Below are 16,954 nucleotides of genomic sequence, written 5' to 3' on the forward strand. Positions count from 1 at the left end.
GTGTCTGTCGGTATATATGTGTGTAAGTATGTGTGTCTTGTCTTTGTATGTATATGTTTCTTGTGTCTGTCTGTATGTGTGTATGTGTCTTTGTATGTATGTCTTGTGTGTGTGTTTGTCTGTATGTATGTGTGCCTGTCTGTATGTATGTATGTGTCGTGTGTGTGTGCCTGTCTGTCTGTATGTGTGTCTTGTGTGTATGTATGTATGTATGTATGTGTGCCAGTCTGTTATAGTGGGATACCTAGCTCAGCCTTCCTACTGGGAATTGCTATGAGGAAGGTAAAAAAAAGGTGGAGAGGGGAATTGAGGAGGGAGAAGAGGGGAGCTGACGCACAGATGAGAAATCATATTATGCGCAAACAGAGAAGTCGTCTGAATATCACCGAAAGAGGAGACCTTTGTTTATTCCTTATGAAAATCGAACCAGATATCAAATATTTAGTCTTGCAGCATCAACCTCAAGGATCTCATTAATCACTAGTAACGGTAATTTCAATTTACTTTATTGTTTTCTCATTAAACTTTATAAAGTTAAAAACATTATAAACATGCATTAATTGGAAATAAAAAGATAAATGTACGTACATTTTTTTTTTTAAAACACCCTCCTTTCGAAAAAAATATTCTGCACTTGCTCGAAAACTGGTGGGCGGTAAGGAATTTTTTTTCAACCAAAAAGATGCATTAGTGGGCGGTAGTTAGAAAAAGGTTGACTACCACTGCACTACACAAACACACACTACTTCACTGTACACACACTACATCCACTACTTAAATACACTCTGCGTTCACTATACACACTGCATCCGCTACACAAACACACACTCTGCATGCACTGCACAAACAGTATCTAATACGCACAAACACTACATCCATTACACACATTCTAATTCACTTCCACTATACACACCACATTCAGTCCTGCATCATTGTCAGCGGGACTAGGTAGAGTGCTTGGAGTCTGTATGGGCAGCATTTCACTGTGAAATACTGCACACACAGAGCTCTAGCCCTTTGCTGCCAGAGGGGTAACACCAACTCTGCTAGCATCACTAGGGCATCATAAGTCACCATGGAGAAAATTTTCCGGACTGGATAATGTCAGTTCTTGACATATTGGACATCTGCCTGCAGAGCATGCTGGTAAACAGAGGTCCAACTGAGGCACGCTCCCTCCATTCCCACACAAGTCCCACCCACAGCTCACCCACTGGAATTTTCCTCCCCCTACAGATAGGTAAAATATCCCTTTAAGAAAATCCATGGTTCATCTTCTTCAGCATTATAACATTTCTTCATACCATTTTCATTCAGTAGGTAAATGTTAGTGTGGTGTCAAGAATACACGAGTAAAGGAACGCACTAGAAGCCATATCTCAAGAATACATAATGACGTCAGTATACGCACATAAAAAAAAAAACAAGCTTTATTCAATACCATTAAGATATGTAGAAAATGTGGCACGGTGTTGATACAATATACAGATTCTGAAAAGGCTTGTGCTTTAACAATGTTTAGTTACAGCCTGAAATTCTGTCACTAAGCACTGTTAAAGTACTATTCATATAGAAAAATAAACGTGTAAGATATTTTAAATCAGTGCATAATAAAGTAAACTTCGTGATTCAATAGTTGACAGCTTATTCCAAATCCAAATATCAGACTGTGGCTTTTTATACAGGGGAATGTTGGATTCAGGGAGAGGATGTAATGGATTGCCAAGAAACAGTCACCTTTCATGGGCAGATTAATAGTAAAATCCATTATACAAACTGCCTAGGTGTCATTTTGATTTAGTAACATTTTAACGTGCTTAAGAAAGTCCTTGGGAATTTGAACATGTTGAAAGAGACTTGTCAGGGATTTTCTCTGGTTTGAGATGAACTAAATCCCCGTTTTTCCTTTGGACATCGAAAATATTTTGCGCACACTTGCTTCCCTAAAGGACAGACTTTGACGTGGAATGGACATTCATCTTCGCAACTGTGGGGAACAAAAATTAATAATTGAAATAAGATATCCAACAATGCAGAGGTGGTGAGGATCTAGAGCAGGCTTCGTCAAAACTCCGGCCCTTCAGATGTTGCTGAACTACAACTCCCATGATTCTCAGCCTACCTATTTTGTTCATAGAATCATGGGAGTTGTAGTTCAGCAACATCTGGAGGGCCGGAGTTTGGAGAAGCCTGATCTAGAGAAATATATCATAAACTACCATGATGGTTTTAAAAACCCTGGTGTGTTTTTGTGAAAGAAAAATCAATGAATAGTAACTTTTGTAAACTTCCCTAAATTAAAATAATATTCTTGAAAAAAGAAAAACACAAAAAAGAGCAATTTTTGGCCATATCTCCTCTTTTCACAAAACGACCTTCTGAAAGGTAAGCTGTATAGCTCAGCCAGTGCAAGATCAGTGTGAGCAGAGCTAATAACTCTACTTTGTTCATAAAGCCAATAGCAGTCCTCTTATTATTTGCATAGTATTTCAAAGTCATGCTAAGGGAAAAGGGGACAAATAATATTATGACTGTGATTGGCTGTGAGGTAGAATGATGTCAGCAGTTCAGCTCATTCTGATCACTTACTGGCGAGAGATTTGAATTTGAAGAAAATATAGCATGTTTATAAGCTCAAAACCAATCAAATAAACTTCTGTTCGTGACAGTATAACTGCATAACAACTTAACTTCTTTCTCCTGTACACCACAAAATTGTTAGGTACTTCCAAAGGGTTGGAAATAACCATGTACATGTTATGTCAAGCAATTAGTACTGTGGATCCCACTAGATGATAACCATGATGGAAGCTTTCTAATAAATATAATGTAATTATTATATTCTGTGAACACATTTCAGTATGTTAATCAAGGATCTGCTTACTGTGGGGTGGATCAAGGATTGGTGCCAGTGGGGTGCACCACATCAGGAGTAAAAAAGTAGCCTTTTTTTTTTTATTAAATTACACATTCTGATACTGTTGACTGTTTTGCCAGCCCAATCCTATTTTTATTAGATGCTTCAATGAATCTCAATTGATCCCATGGGTGACATGATATGACAGATGGTGTTCAAGTCTTACTTACTTATCACTAATACCATGTGAGACCTGTTCAGGAATTATACAGTGTATGATCTTTAAGGTCACTGTTTTTATTCCTCACATTTTTCATGTCATGTCGGGACCTAGAAGAATAGCTTTTGAGAAATAGTTTAGGATGGTAGTGATTTTTGTGATTTCTTTTTTTTTATTTTTTGTTAGTATTTTTACTCCTATGGAAAATATTAAAGGGATACTCTAGGTACCAGAATCATAACAGCTTAATGTAGTGGTTTGTGGAAAAGGCATTGTTTACATTGCTACCTAATGCCACCTCCAGTGGCAGTCATTCAGACAGCCACTTGAGGGACTTCCTGGTTGAGGTCCTTTAAATATTACAAAACCGACATTCAGCAACTCCACGCTCTGCATGGAGAGTCCAAATGCTACTCCTTGAAGAGATTCTGATTGGTGCACTATACTCCTGCTGCATCCTTATGTATTAATATTCCCAACCAGAGAGGGTGGGATGACCATGGCATAACCGAAAAGCTCAGAGAAATAAGATAAGCAATATACTTTAATTTGGTTAATTAAAGGGGGGGTTATAATAACACTCTAGTATTGTGAATATATGTTTGTGTTTCTGACACTGCAGAGTTACTTAAATTCCAAATGTGAGCAATGATTTTTTTAACATACAAATCATTTTCTGTTGCTATGGAAACAAACTCATGTGATTGAGAGATGGAGGCTAAACCAATAAGGAGATCCAGCTACCCTTCCAGTTTTAGCATATTTTGCATATCTATTTATTTGTAATACTTATGCACCAGAGGATCACATTCCAGATTTTGTTACCTGCAGTTTTTAGGATGGAATATTTTCTTTTTTTGGGAACAGCTGTCTAGAGTCTCCCGGCACTCACAGCTGCAGTTTTCTGGGTTCAGCACAAAGTGTTCAGGACATGTACGGCGACAAACGCATTCACATGTGTCTTCAAACTCCATATGTTCTCCACATATAGCCAGCTCTGTGTAAAGGAATAAATACATACCTAAATACATTCATAACTAAAAATGTATGGAAAATTAAAATTAATCAAGGTCAAATTGAAATGTAAATCATTAATAAAAACTTGAAACTCACCTATATCTTGTGTTAACCGGTTTTAATGAGATGCCCATTTTTTTTTTAATGTACAAAAATTTATAAAAATTTAATCAAGTTCAGATGAGTCATAGTCAGGGCAAACATTGCAAATGAAGAGGAGAAATATAAACATTGTTTAATTTCACCCTTTTCTCTGTATGCTTTCTCAATGCTGACTGCCAGGTAGAAAGGACATATTTATAACAATGATTTACATGGAACGAAGCTGGAGGCTCCCATTTGCACGCGATGAAGTGTGGATTTCTACATTTTTTTTTGTAAATATATTTTTATTGAAGTTTTCAATTGTTCAATTTGTCACATATCTTTGAGTAAACTTCGGTTGGGACACGCAGGTCCCGACAGTATGAAACATTAACAATCACATTAGGAAGTGGTGTTCGGTCAATCATACATTGGTGACACATTTTGATGGCACATGTATTTTTCCTCTCACTCCTTATTTTTCCCTTCCTTCCCCCCCCCTTTTGTTTCCGTTCTTTCCCCTTTTTTCCCTTCCCTTTTCCCTTCCCCTTTTCCTCTCCTTTCCTCTTTCATTTGTTTCTCGTAAATTTGTTTTTTGTTTTAGGGTGAATATCCAATAAGGTAGGTGGGCACAGTATTTACATTGCAAGATAGAGAGACACGCAGGTCGCCATTGCCCTCGGTCTGTAGCCAGACGACCTGTTCAAGCGTTTTGGATTCGCAGGTCTAATTTAATGAAGGTTAGGTTGAGGTCTAAACTTCATACGACCGTACTGCGATTTAAGTTTAGGTAGCGTGTGTAGCTTAACTTTCTATGGTTAGGCATGCGTCAGATTTCTACATCAGTAGGTATGGGCGACAAGACACACAGGTCTCTTCAACTTTTGGTTAGAGGGATGTTTAATGCAGCTGTGGTACTACCCACACCTTGGGGTATGTTTCAGCCCATTGGTGTCTTCAGTGGGTGTGGGGTGGTCTTGTGAGGGGTGGTATGTCTCCCTTGTATCATGGTCGAGTGTTTGGCCAATATATGTAGTGGGTGTTGTTTGTCTCCTCGAGTAGATAGGGGGGAGGGTCGGCTCAGTGGTGTGAGTCAGTCGTCCTGTGGTCAGTAATCTCCCCAGAGACTTGGTGTGGGGGCTGGTACCCGCAGGGGTTCACCTGTATGTCTTAGTCCCCTTTCCTCTAGAGCTTGTGCCACGGTTCCCCTTCGTGTGTGGCGTGTTAGGGTTTGGTCGTTTTCGACCTGGTGGGTTCTGTACGTCTGGGTTCCTGTGGGAATTTGTAGTGTGTCTGTGTTCCGTCAAGTGTTTACTTCCCACGACTTTCCAGTTTGGGGTTCGTTGTGTGTGGTGTTGGCCACTGGGTCAGTGACCCCTGTTTTATCGTACGTCCGCTGGGGTGGGTGTCCAATGTGGTCCCCCCGGCGCCCATCTATCTGAAGCCTCTGTTTCCTGGGTGTCTTATCTTTTGTCTGGTTGAGCCTCTAGCCTCTGTTGGACCCTTCGGTCCGAGGCGTGGGTGTATCTGTGTGGTGTGTGGTCCTGCGTGTGCTTCTTGTGTTCTATACCGTGTCCACCTCTGATAGTGCGTTCTTATGCGTGGATCTGTGTGTGGAAGTGTTCGTGTAGTGTAGTGTCATCTGCCGTTCTGGTTTCCGTATCTTACAGGATCATTGTATTCTCTCTTCGAGAGTTGTGGGTGTGTCTGGTGTCCCTACCTGTTGGAGGGGGTCCCGTGTTCCTGCCTCCCTTGGTTCAGTTATATCCATTAATGTGGCCCCGTCTGAGCCCCGTGAGGGTCTACTTCCGCCAGGTCCCCAACCCCGCGGCCAAGGGTAGGCCGGGTTGGCGCAGGCGCGGTGGCATCGCGTCCGACGAGCCCGGGTCCTCCATCCCTCTCTTTCCCCCTCCTAATCGGCATCCACATTTTGTGAGCGGTATATATACCAGGGTCTCCACTGCTCCACGTGTTTTTCTTGTCTTCCTAGTAGGTTTGCTATTGTTGATTCAGCTTTTTGTATTTCATCCACTCTGCGTCTCCATTGTCCAATTGTCGGTGGGTGCGTCATTTTCCATAGCAGCGGTATCAACACCTTTGCCGCGTTTAGTAGATGTCTAAGGATCGATCTTTTGTATGCTGAAAGCGTGTCCGTGTGGTGCAGCAAGGCTAGGTCCGCTGTCAGAGCTGTGGGTTCCCCCAGCACCTTCTGTATTTCCTCCTCGACGTCCTTCCAATATGGCTTGATTCTGTCGCAGTCCCACCAGATGTGTTGGAGGGTGCCAGTTCCATTCTCGCATCTCCAACATGTGTCTGGTATCTCTGGGTTGATCCGGTGTAATAGGGATGGGGTGCGATACCATTGGGATATCAATTTATAGTTTGCCTCTTGGTAGTGCGAACTGGATGAGCTCTTATGTTGTAGCAATAATATTTGTTCCCATTGGCTCTCCGTGTACGTTTGTCTGTTATGTCTTCCCACAGCCTTTTAAATGTATCCTTCCTTTCCCTCTCACCTGTTGCCAATCGTTGGTACATGGCTGAAACTGTACCGTCCGCTTCTGGTGTCTGGAAGCACAGCGTTTCGAACCACGTTAGGCCTCTATGTAGCTTGTTTTTGTGTGGCAAGTTATGGTAGAAGTGTTTGAGTTGGGCATAGTGAAATTGGTGCATCATTGTGGGCATCTCAACTTCTGACAGATCTTGTAGTGTCTTCAACCCCGTGTCTGTTATTGCTGTGTGTAGCGGTATGTATCCGTCCTGGTTGGCCAGTGGCCATGTGGACGGTGGTATTCCATCTCCTATGTTGGTGTTGTGGGTGATGGGAATCAGCGGGCTCGGTGTAGGCGAAATATTCCTCAGTCGGGTCCATGTTTTGAGTGTTTAGGTGATGAGAGAATCCTCCCCGAGGTCCTCTTTGGCATCGGTCTCCTTGTGCCAGAGGAAGAGGTGGAGATGGTTGTCCGCGAGTTCCCTGCATAGGGAAACCCACTGTTTGTGAGAAGTGGCCTTGTGTAATTCCCTGACGCGTTGTAGGATCGTCGCTTGGTAGTATTTGTGCAGGTCGGGCAGTGCAAGTCCTCCCCATGTTTTGGGGAGGCACAGTTTTTTGTGGCTAGTCCTAGCTCTGTCTCCCTTCCATACGTACCTGAGGATCGCTGTTCGGAGTGTTTTGAAGATTGTTTGGATATCTACATTTTAGCGCATTCAATGAAATGGTTGAGGCGCCAACTCTCCGTAGTTTTATCCCTGCATGTGAAAACATTACCGCTCTGAAGGAACGACAATGTTTACATTGCAGGTTTTAAAGGCACTTCCGACAAAATAGCTGAGTAAAGCTCGCTATTTCAGTCTCATAGAGGCCATCTGATTGCCACAGTGCTGCATCTTAGCATGCATGCGTACTAGCCTCCCAATGCTTTCACAATCTTGATGATCATAGCCAAGGAGTTGGAGCATCCCCACTTAGATCAGTGTGGCGATCTTCAAGCCCTCACACAGCAGCGGAGACATTAACACAGTTAACTCAAAACTATAACATTAAAAATACATGTTTGTATTTCTAACGCTATAGTGTTTCTTTAATTGTTATTTTCACACCTCCCAAATATATATTTGTTACATTTAGAGATAAGAAAACAATCTTTCTATTTCAATCTTCATTCGCAATGTTTGTTCTGGTTTTGCCTTGTCTGACTTGGATTCTGAGGTCATTTGCTAAAAAAAAAAAAACATAGCATCTCTTGGAAAAAAAACAGTCAATCTGTAAGTCTACATGCAGAAACAGATTGTATTGGATTAATTATATAATTCAGCGGTTCCCAAACCTGGGCACACAGGGGCCCTGCGCGATATTTTTCTGGTGCTATTATGATAGTATCGGGAACCATGCCTCCCTCTCCCCGGCCAGCTCTGCAGGACCAGAGGGGAGATCAGAGATCTCCCTCTCCGGCCTGCTCGTAGTGTACTGCTGGCAGCCGGCAGGGGAGGGAGAGAGAGGACCCGGGGCAGCTCTAACATGCAGCTCAGCCCGTTCTCCTCTCGCGAGCTCAGAATGTTGCCAAGGTTACCACGGCAACGCTCCGAATCTCGCGAGACACACACACACACACACACACACACACACACTGGCCCACCCATACAAACACACTGACCCCCCATAAACACACACACACACTAGTAGTAGGGCGGGAGGGTCATAGCAATCTAGAAAATGGAGACAGGATAGAAAGGAGATGGGCTTTAGCTCAGTATAAGGGGGGGGGGGTGGAGATGGGGGAGAGGGCAAGCTCAGAACAGAGGAGGTAAAAACTCACAAAAAATACAAATGACTCATGATAATATTAAATGTATGCTTACTAATGCAAGGAGCCTGTATAACAAAATTGGGGAACTAGAGGCAATAGCATACACTAAACAATATGATATAATAGGTATAAAAGAAACAAGGTGGGATTCGACACATGACTGGTCAGTTAACTTAAATGGGTACACGTTATTTAGGAAGGATAGGAAAAACAAGAAGGGTAGTGGGGTTTGTTTGTATGTCAACCACGAGTTAAAATCAAATCTTAGGCATGTCGAGTGTTACGAGGAAAATGTGGGAGCTTTATGGGTAGATATCAGCTTGGGGCAAAATAAGGGAAATCAATTATTGGTTGGGATATGTTATAAACCACCTAATGTAAATACTGATGAGGAAGAGAAGCTGTTAGCGCAAATTGGGAAAGCTGCAAATCTGGGTAACACGTTAATTATTGGAGATTTTAATTACCCGGATATAAATTGGGGTAGAGTGATTAGTACTTCAGAAAGGGGAATCAGATTTTTGAATGTGTTAAATGACACCTTCATGTCACAACTGGTACAAGCACCAACTAGAAAGAATGCTTGTCTGGACCTCGTTATAACAAACAATGTTGATCTTTTGACCAACATTCAAGTAGGGGAGCATTTGGGAAATAGTGAACACAATATGGTAATTTTTTAAATAAACTCAAAAAACAAGCATGTGGGGTATACTAAAATGTATAATTTTTTAAAAGCCAATTTCAATAAGATTAGGGCAGCTCTACAACATATCGACTGGCATAAACTGAGGACAAATGGAAACTCTTCAAACAAATATTAGAAAAAATATTAGAAAGGTACATTTCCCAGTATGTACCATTGGGTAATAAATATAAAAGAAACAAATTGAAACCAATGTGTTTTAGTAGAGAAGTAAAACAAGAGATTACAAATAAGAAAAGGGCATTTAAAGCATTTAAATCTGACAAATCAGAGGTATCCTATATAAGATATAAGGAAGCCAATAATGCTTGCAAAAAAGCACCCCCCTCCCAACTTTGAAATGTAAAAAACATTTTTTAATGTATTTGGCACTGAGCAGTGTTTGTATATTTTTAACGCAAGCATGTTTTTGTATTGAGTATGTGTGAGTGATTGTACGGGTGTGTTTGCACATATTGGCATTTGAATGCAGGCGTGCATTTTTCTGTAGTGTGGTTTTTGAATATGGTGGTGTCTTTTTATGTAGTGTTGACATTTGGATGCAGGGTTGTATTTGTGTGTAGTGTAGACGAAATGCTGAGATGTATGTACATATACACATATACTCACATATACACACACTGGCACACATACAGATACACAGACACTCGTACACACATGCAGTTATATGGAATACACAGATACAGACACACATACAGAGAGAGACACAGGCACACATACATACAGATACACAGACACACCGAAACAAACACAGACACGCAAACACATACACATACAGATAAACAGACATACAGATACACATGTATAAGTGTGTGTTTGCGTAGTGGATGCAGTGTGTGCGCTTGTATAGTGGATGCAGTATGTATAGTGTGTGCAGTGTGTGTGCAGTGTGTGTATAGTGCGTATATAATATATGCAGTGTGTGTATAGTGTGTGCATAGTGAATGCAGTGTGTGCATAGTGAATGCAGTGTGTGTATAGTGAATGCAGTGTGTGTATAGTGTGTATAGTGTATGTAGTGTGTGTATAGTGTATGCAGTGTGTGTATAGTGAATGCAGTGTGTGTGTAGTGTATGCAGTGTGTGTGTAGTGTATGCAGTGTGTGTGCAGTGTGTGCAGTGTGTGTATAGTGAATGCAGTATATGTATAGTGTGTGCAGTGTGTGTGCAGTCTGTGCAGTGTGTGTACAGTGTGTGCAGTGTGTGTATAGTGTGTGCAGTGTGTGTATAGTGTGTATAGTGTGTGCAGTGTGTGTATAGTGTGTGCAGTGTGTGTGTATAGTGTGTGCAGTGTGTGTATAGTGTGTGCAGTGTGTGTGTATAGTGTGTGCAGTGTGTGTATATTGAGTGCAGTGTGTGTGTATATTGTGCGCAGTGTGTTTGTATAGTGTGTGCAGTATGTGTGTATAGTGTGTGCAGTGTGTGTATAGTGTGTGCAGTGTGTGTATAGTGAATGCAGGGTGTGTATAGTGTGTGCAGTGTGTGTATAGTGTGTGCAGTGTGTGTATAGTGTATGCAGATGAAGTGTGTATGTTGTGTGGAATAAGTGCTGCCACTTACCTGCCCGTCCCATCCTCCTCGACTGGTGGTCCGGTGGCACAGCTTTAGATGGGCAATGAAGGGGGCCCAGAACTCTGCATCCTCGTTTCCCATCCAGCAGCAGCAGCAGAGTTGTCTGTTCTCGCGATCCGCGAGAGCGTTGCCGCGGGTTGCTATGGCAACCCGCGGCAACGCTCTCGCGGATCGCAAGAACAGAGGATCTGCTGCTGCTGGGCGGGAATGCCGCCCCTGTGAAAGTTCGCCCCGGGCACCCCCCTAGTGAGTGGCACCCGGGGCGGACCGCCCCCGCTGCCCCCCCCTTAGTACACCACTGTCTGTATGTAATCTTTCAAGATTCTTTTGTTTCAGGTATTGTACCAGAGGATTGGAGGAAGGCAGATGTTTTTCCTATATTTAAAAAGGGTTCAAAATCCTTGCCTGGAAATTATAGACCTGTGAGCAGGGCCGCCACCAGAAATTTTGGGGCCCCTAACTCAGCTCAGGGTCTGGGCCCCCTGAGGCCCGCCTCCAAATACCGCTCACTGGGTCCACACACAGACACAAACGCACACACTGATACATACTAACAGACACACATACTGAAACAGACATACACGCATACAGGCATACATACTGACACACACATACTGAGACATACACACAGGCATACATAGTGACAGACAGACACACATACATACAGACACCGACATACATACATACATACACACACACACACACACATTCATACATACAGACACTGACATCCATACACACATACATTCATAATGGCATACAGACTGACATACATGCATATATACAGACATACTGACAGACATACATGCATACAGACATCCATACACACATACACACAGACCTACGTTCATAATAATATGCAGACATACATTCATACTGACATACAGACATACATATATACATATATAATGACATACAGAAATACATATACACATACATAGACATACAGACATACATACATGCATACAGACATACATGTATGCATACAGACATACACAAACATACATAGACAGACAGACATACGTAGACATACGTGCATGCAGTCAGACAGACATAGACATACACACAGACATGCATCCAGACATACATACATACATACATATATACACACAGACCTACGTTCATAATAATATGCAGACATACATTCATACTGACATACAGATATACATATATAATGACATACAGACATACATATACACATACATAGACATACATACATGCATACAGACATATACATACATACAGACAGACATACATACATACATACATAGACATACACACAGACATACATACATACACACATAGACATACAGACAGACAGACATACATACACAGACAGACATACATACATGCATACAGACATACACGCATACAGACAGACAGGCATGCATCCAGACAGACATACATACATAGACATACATGCATACAGACATGCAGACAGACATACATACACATACATGCATCCAGACACACAGACACACACGCATACAGACAGACATAGACAGACAGACAGACATGCATGCATCCAGACAGACCTACATACATAGACATACATGCATACAGACATACACATACAGACAGACATACATGCATACAGACAGACATACATTCAGACAGACATACATACACAGACATGCATACAGACACACATACATACATACAGACATACACGTACATGCATACAGACACACAGACATGCATACAGACACACAGACATGCATACAGACACACAGACATACACATACATGCATACAGACACAGACATGCATACAGACAGACAGACATACACAAACATGCATACAGACATACATACAGAGAGACACACATACACATACATGCATACAGACACACAGACATACATACAGACACACACACACACATACATACACATAAATGCATACATACAGATACATACATTGCTGCTTGCACATCTTATGGGACATGTTTTACATTACCCAACTTTTATCAAGGAGCACAGTTTATGCTAGTGACACACCTCACCCCATAACAGCTCTATAATTACCAGCACTACCACCAGCACCCCCAGGTAATGGTCAAGGTCTAAGTTTTTGTCAAACTGCCCCAAAGTTGTTTAGGAGATGGCACCATAAAAGCCATCTCACAGACAGACAGACAAACATACACATACATGCATACAGACAGACAGACACAGACAGACATACATACATACATGCACACACACAGCTCATTTTCCAGCCACCCTTCTGTCTCTTACCTTTTCTTTGCAGGAGGGTGGCTGGGGATGATGGGAGTCGGCGCTGCTCCCTCTTCATTGCCGGGCTCTCCCTCTTTACGGCTGGGCGGGCGGGCGCGCTCCTCCCGCGCGGAGTGAGCTGGGAGTCCCAGCAGCACTTGCGGCTGCTTTTTTTTTTTTTTTAAAGGGGCCCGGTCGCGCTATACAACGGCCATAGCGCTGACCGGGCCCCTGAAGGAGGGGGCTCATCGGGTGGCCCTAAGTGTGTGGGCCACCCGATGGGCCCCACACGTGGGGCCCGGCGGCCGGGCCCCCCAGGGCCGCCGGGCCCATGACAACTGTTATGGTTGTCATGCCCTGATGGCGGCCCTGCCTGTGAGCTTAACTTCTGTGACTGGGAAAATATTTGAAGGGCTATTAAGGGATAATATTCAGGAATTCATTGGGAAGAACTTTGTTATTAGCAATAATCAGAATGGTTTTATGAAACATAGGTCATGTCAAACTAGCCTAATTGTCTTCTATGAAGAAGTAAGTAGAAGTATAGATCAGGGTGTTGCAGTGGATGTGATCTACTTGGATTTTGCCAAGGCATTTGATAGGGTTCCTCACAATAGGTTAGTCTTCAAACTAAAAGAAATTGGTTTAGATGAATATTCTTGTTCTTGGGTAAAACACTGGCTTAAGGATAGAGTACAACGAGTTATCATTAGTGGTAAATTTTCAAGCTGGACAAAATAGTGGTGTGGTTCTATTTTGGGACCGCTTCTATTTAACATATTTATAAATGATCTTGCAATAGGCATTGAAAGCCATGTTTTAGTGTTTGCAGATGACACAAAACTTTGTAAAGTAATAAAATGGGAGCAGGATATTGCTTTGCTGCTGAGAAATTTAGATAAATTCGGGGACTGGGCACTAAAATGTCAGATGAAATTTAATGTTGAGGAATGCAAAGTTATGCACTTCGGGGTCAAGAATGCACAAGCAACTTACACCCTAAATGGTAGTAAATTAGGGATAACCACACACGAGAAGGATTTGGGAATTGTTATAGACAACAAATTAGGCAGCAATATGCAATGTCAATCTGCAGTTGCTAAGGCCAGTAAGGTATTGTCATTGTCATATAAATAGGGGCATAAATTCTCAGGATGAAAATATAATTTTGCCTCTTTATAAATTGCTGGTATCCCCTACTACAGCCCCTATCATGGCAGACCACAGGTAAGTTGTCATACTGTTCTTAAACAGTTTGACTACTTACCCTGGTAGGGTACCACGGCACTCCTGGCACCATAACCGCTGTAGTGGTTATTGTGCCTGGATTGTTACAGGGGTCCAGTATATGCCGCAGCGCTGTACATGTACACAACCTAGAATTTTTTTTGTCTTGGGGTGCCTTGAAAAATATTGCAATATTAAGGGTGCCCTGAACCCAAAAAGTTTGGGAACCACTGATATAATTCATATGCTGGCATACCTTCCCTTCTTCTGTTAACTGGTGACTCCTTTTCTAACACACAATCACATTGGCTGTTATCCCACTGCCAACCAGGGGGGCATAGTTTATTATCATGAGGGCACCTGTAATAAAATGAAGAGTACCATGATTAATGGTATATATACTATATACAATACATAACTTTATGAGATCATTGGAAGATTATACCAGCTCTTTTAAGAATGTTAATACTGACATATATAGGCAAATGTATTCACTGTCCCTTTAATTTTATGTTTTTGGTTGTTTTTTTTTAGGGAGTGGATGGGTCGCTTGCAGGGTACCCTGATTCCAAGAATTGCATTCCCCATGGTAACCTGCATTATTTGTACATTTACAATGTTACTGCTAAGTCATCTCTGTACATAGTGCATGTCACATTGTATGCCTTCTAAAATAAAAGTGTAAACATGGTGCATCACCAGCTGTTTATGGACTAAATTTCCCATAATCCACTACAATAGCCATAGGCTGCCAAATCATTATGGGAGTTGTAGTTCAGTGTGAATCAAACAGAATCTTGATCATGTGAGAAATACATAAAATACACATTTTTGCAAATCAAACATTTTCTTAAACTAGCCCTAATTAAGTGTTCCAAGTCTGGAGCTATTTTATCTTATAATGGTAGGATGTGGTTAAGTGACATTGAGCAATTTGTCTTGGGCAATTTTATATTTCCTTGTGTGTAATCAAAAAAAGAAACAGTTGTATTTCTATTGTTACATCTCATACCATAACCTATTGTATATCATTAGCCCAGGGGTAACCTTCTGGTAGCTCTCCATAAATCTTTCAAATGTAAGTTCCCATGATACTAACTATGCCAGTGTCCAAGACATAGGAGGCACCCACTGGCTACCTCCAAAAGAAATACATAGACAGCCCTCTAGATGCTGTAAAGCTAGAGCTCCCATGATGCTTTGCCAGCCTGTAGGCTTTATTCCAATGCTTCATTAGGTCTAGAGAGCTATCTATGATGCCATTACTGTCTGTTCTGTCCTATGTATTGAAGCTTTGGCTGTTTTCTGTCTTGAGTCTGCATAGGACTAGCCAAGCTGGCTGAGGGTAACATTTACTCACATACTGACACAATCTCTTTTTTTTACCCTATGTATACATGGTGTAAATATATGTTGGGGGCTGCTAGCCTTTATTTAAGTATTGGGGATATAAATACAATGTAGATTTGTTGGTGGCGTGTTCCGAAATTAGCATTGCCTCATGGGAGTTTGATCGCTTGTAATGTACTAATTGTATGTAAGTGTGTTATGTTTCTACCTCAGTGAGATAAGTACCCAACATATGTATTTAATAAGGATGATGTAATGCTAACATATTACCCTTAGGATAAAAGGGCAATATGAATTTAAAGGACCACTATAGTGCCAGGAAAACACATGTTTTCCTGGCACTATAGTGCCCTGAGGGTGCCCCCACCCTCAGGGACCCCCTCCCGCTGGGCTCTGGGGAGAGGAAAGGGGTTAAAACTTACCTTTCTCCAGCGCCGGGCAGGGAGCTCTTCTCCTCCGATCCTCCTCCTCTCCTCCCATTCGGCTGAATGCGCACGCGCGGCAAGAGCTGCGCGCACATTCAGCCGGTCTCATAGGAAAGCATTATCAATGCTTTCCTATGGACGCTTGCGTGCTCTCACTGTGATTTTCACAGTGAGAATCACGCAAGCGCCTCTAGCGGCTGTCAATGAGACAGCCACTAGAGGCTTTGAGGGCTGGATTAAACTGCTATGTTTATAAAAAAAATGGGTTAACCCTAGCTGGACCTGGCACCCAGACCACTTCATTAAGCTGAAGTGGTCTGGGTGCCTAGAGTGGTCCTTTAACATAGCATAAGAAATAAAAAAAAATTGGGTTCTTGACCATCACCCATTATTAGGCCAAATCCTCATGGGTTTATGGTTCTCTTACACCTGGCAGGTTACCAGCTAGAATCTTGTGTTTTAGCCATTAGGATTAGTATATCCAATCTCAGCCTTTTACTGCAAAGAGTCATTGCACATCTGGAATGATACATTGATATTTTGGATCACATTTAGAGAAGTTTGTAAGAAAACCACTTGAAACCACGATGATAAAATAAAACATTATTGTTCATCATTTTTTTTTTCACTAAACAAGCATGCACATTATTGTCTACCATGAATTGCGCTCAAATTGTTGGCCAACGATGAAATGGGAATGAAAAGTTTTACGAGTCAATTGACTTTTGAGCCGGCAGTATGGCATTTTCGTTCTGTTTTCTTATGCTTACCTATTTCTCATCATGAATCAATTTGAATTTACCTCATGAGACCCCAGGGTTCTAGAATCCCAACAGCTCTCCCTTAGTGATTCACGGCACAAACATATGTGTTCAGGAATGCAGACACTATGCCTGCTTTTATTTTTTCTTTAAAACAAAACATTCTTCCTTATTTTGTCATAATTCCTATTAGACACACATATGTCTGTCATGT

General features: G+C 41.9%; 1 protein-coding gene across 1 annotated transcript in view; it reads right to left on the minus strand.

Annotated features, from left to right (window-relative positions):
• Positions 1–1,414: 1,414 nt before the first annotated feature.
• VEGFD (vascular endothelial growth factor D) overlaps positions 1,415–16,954 on the minus strand; it is an 88,551-nt gene continuing 73,011 nt past the window's right edge. The window contains exons 6-8 of the mRNA XM_063449160.1: positions 14,461–14,564; positions 3,903–4,074; positions 1,415–1,987 (exon numbers count right to left, since the gene is read on the minus strand). Of these exons, the coding sequence (XP_063305230.1) occupies positions 1,861–1,987; positions 3,903–4,074; positions 14,461–14,564 (403 nt within the window). The 3' untranslated portion in view covers positions 1,415–1,860. The remainder of the gene's footprint in view (positions 1,988–3,902; positions 4,075–14,460; positions 14,565–16,954) is intronic.

Source organism: Pelobates fuscus, chromosome 1 (genome assembly GCF_036172605.1).
Source record: "Pelobates fuscus isolate aPelFus1 chromosome 1, aPelFus1.pri, whole genome shotgun sequence".
Taxonomy (NCBI): Eukaryota; Metazoa; Chordata; class Amphibia; order Anura; family Pelobatidae; genus Pelobates; species Pelobates fuscus.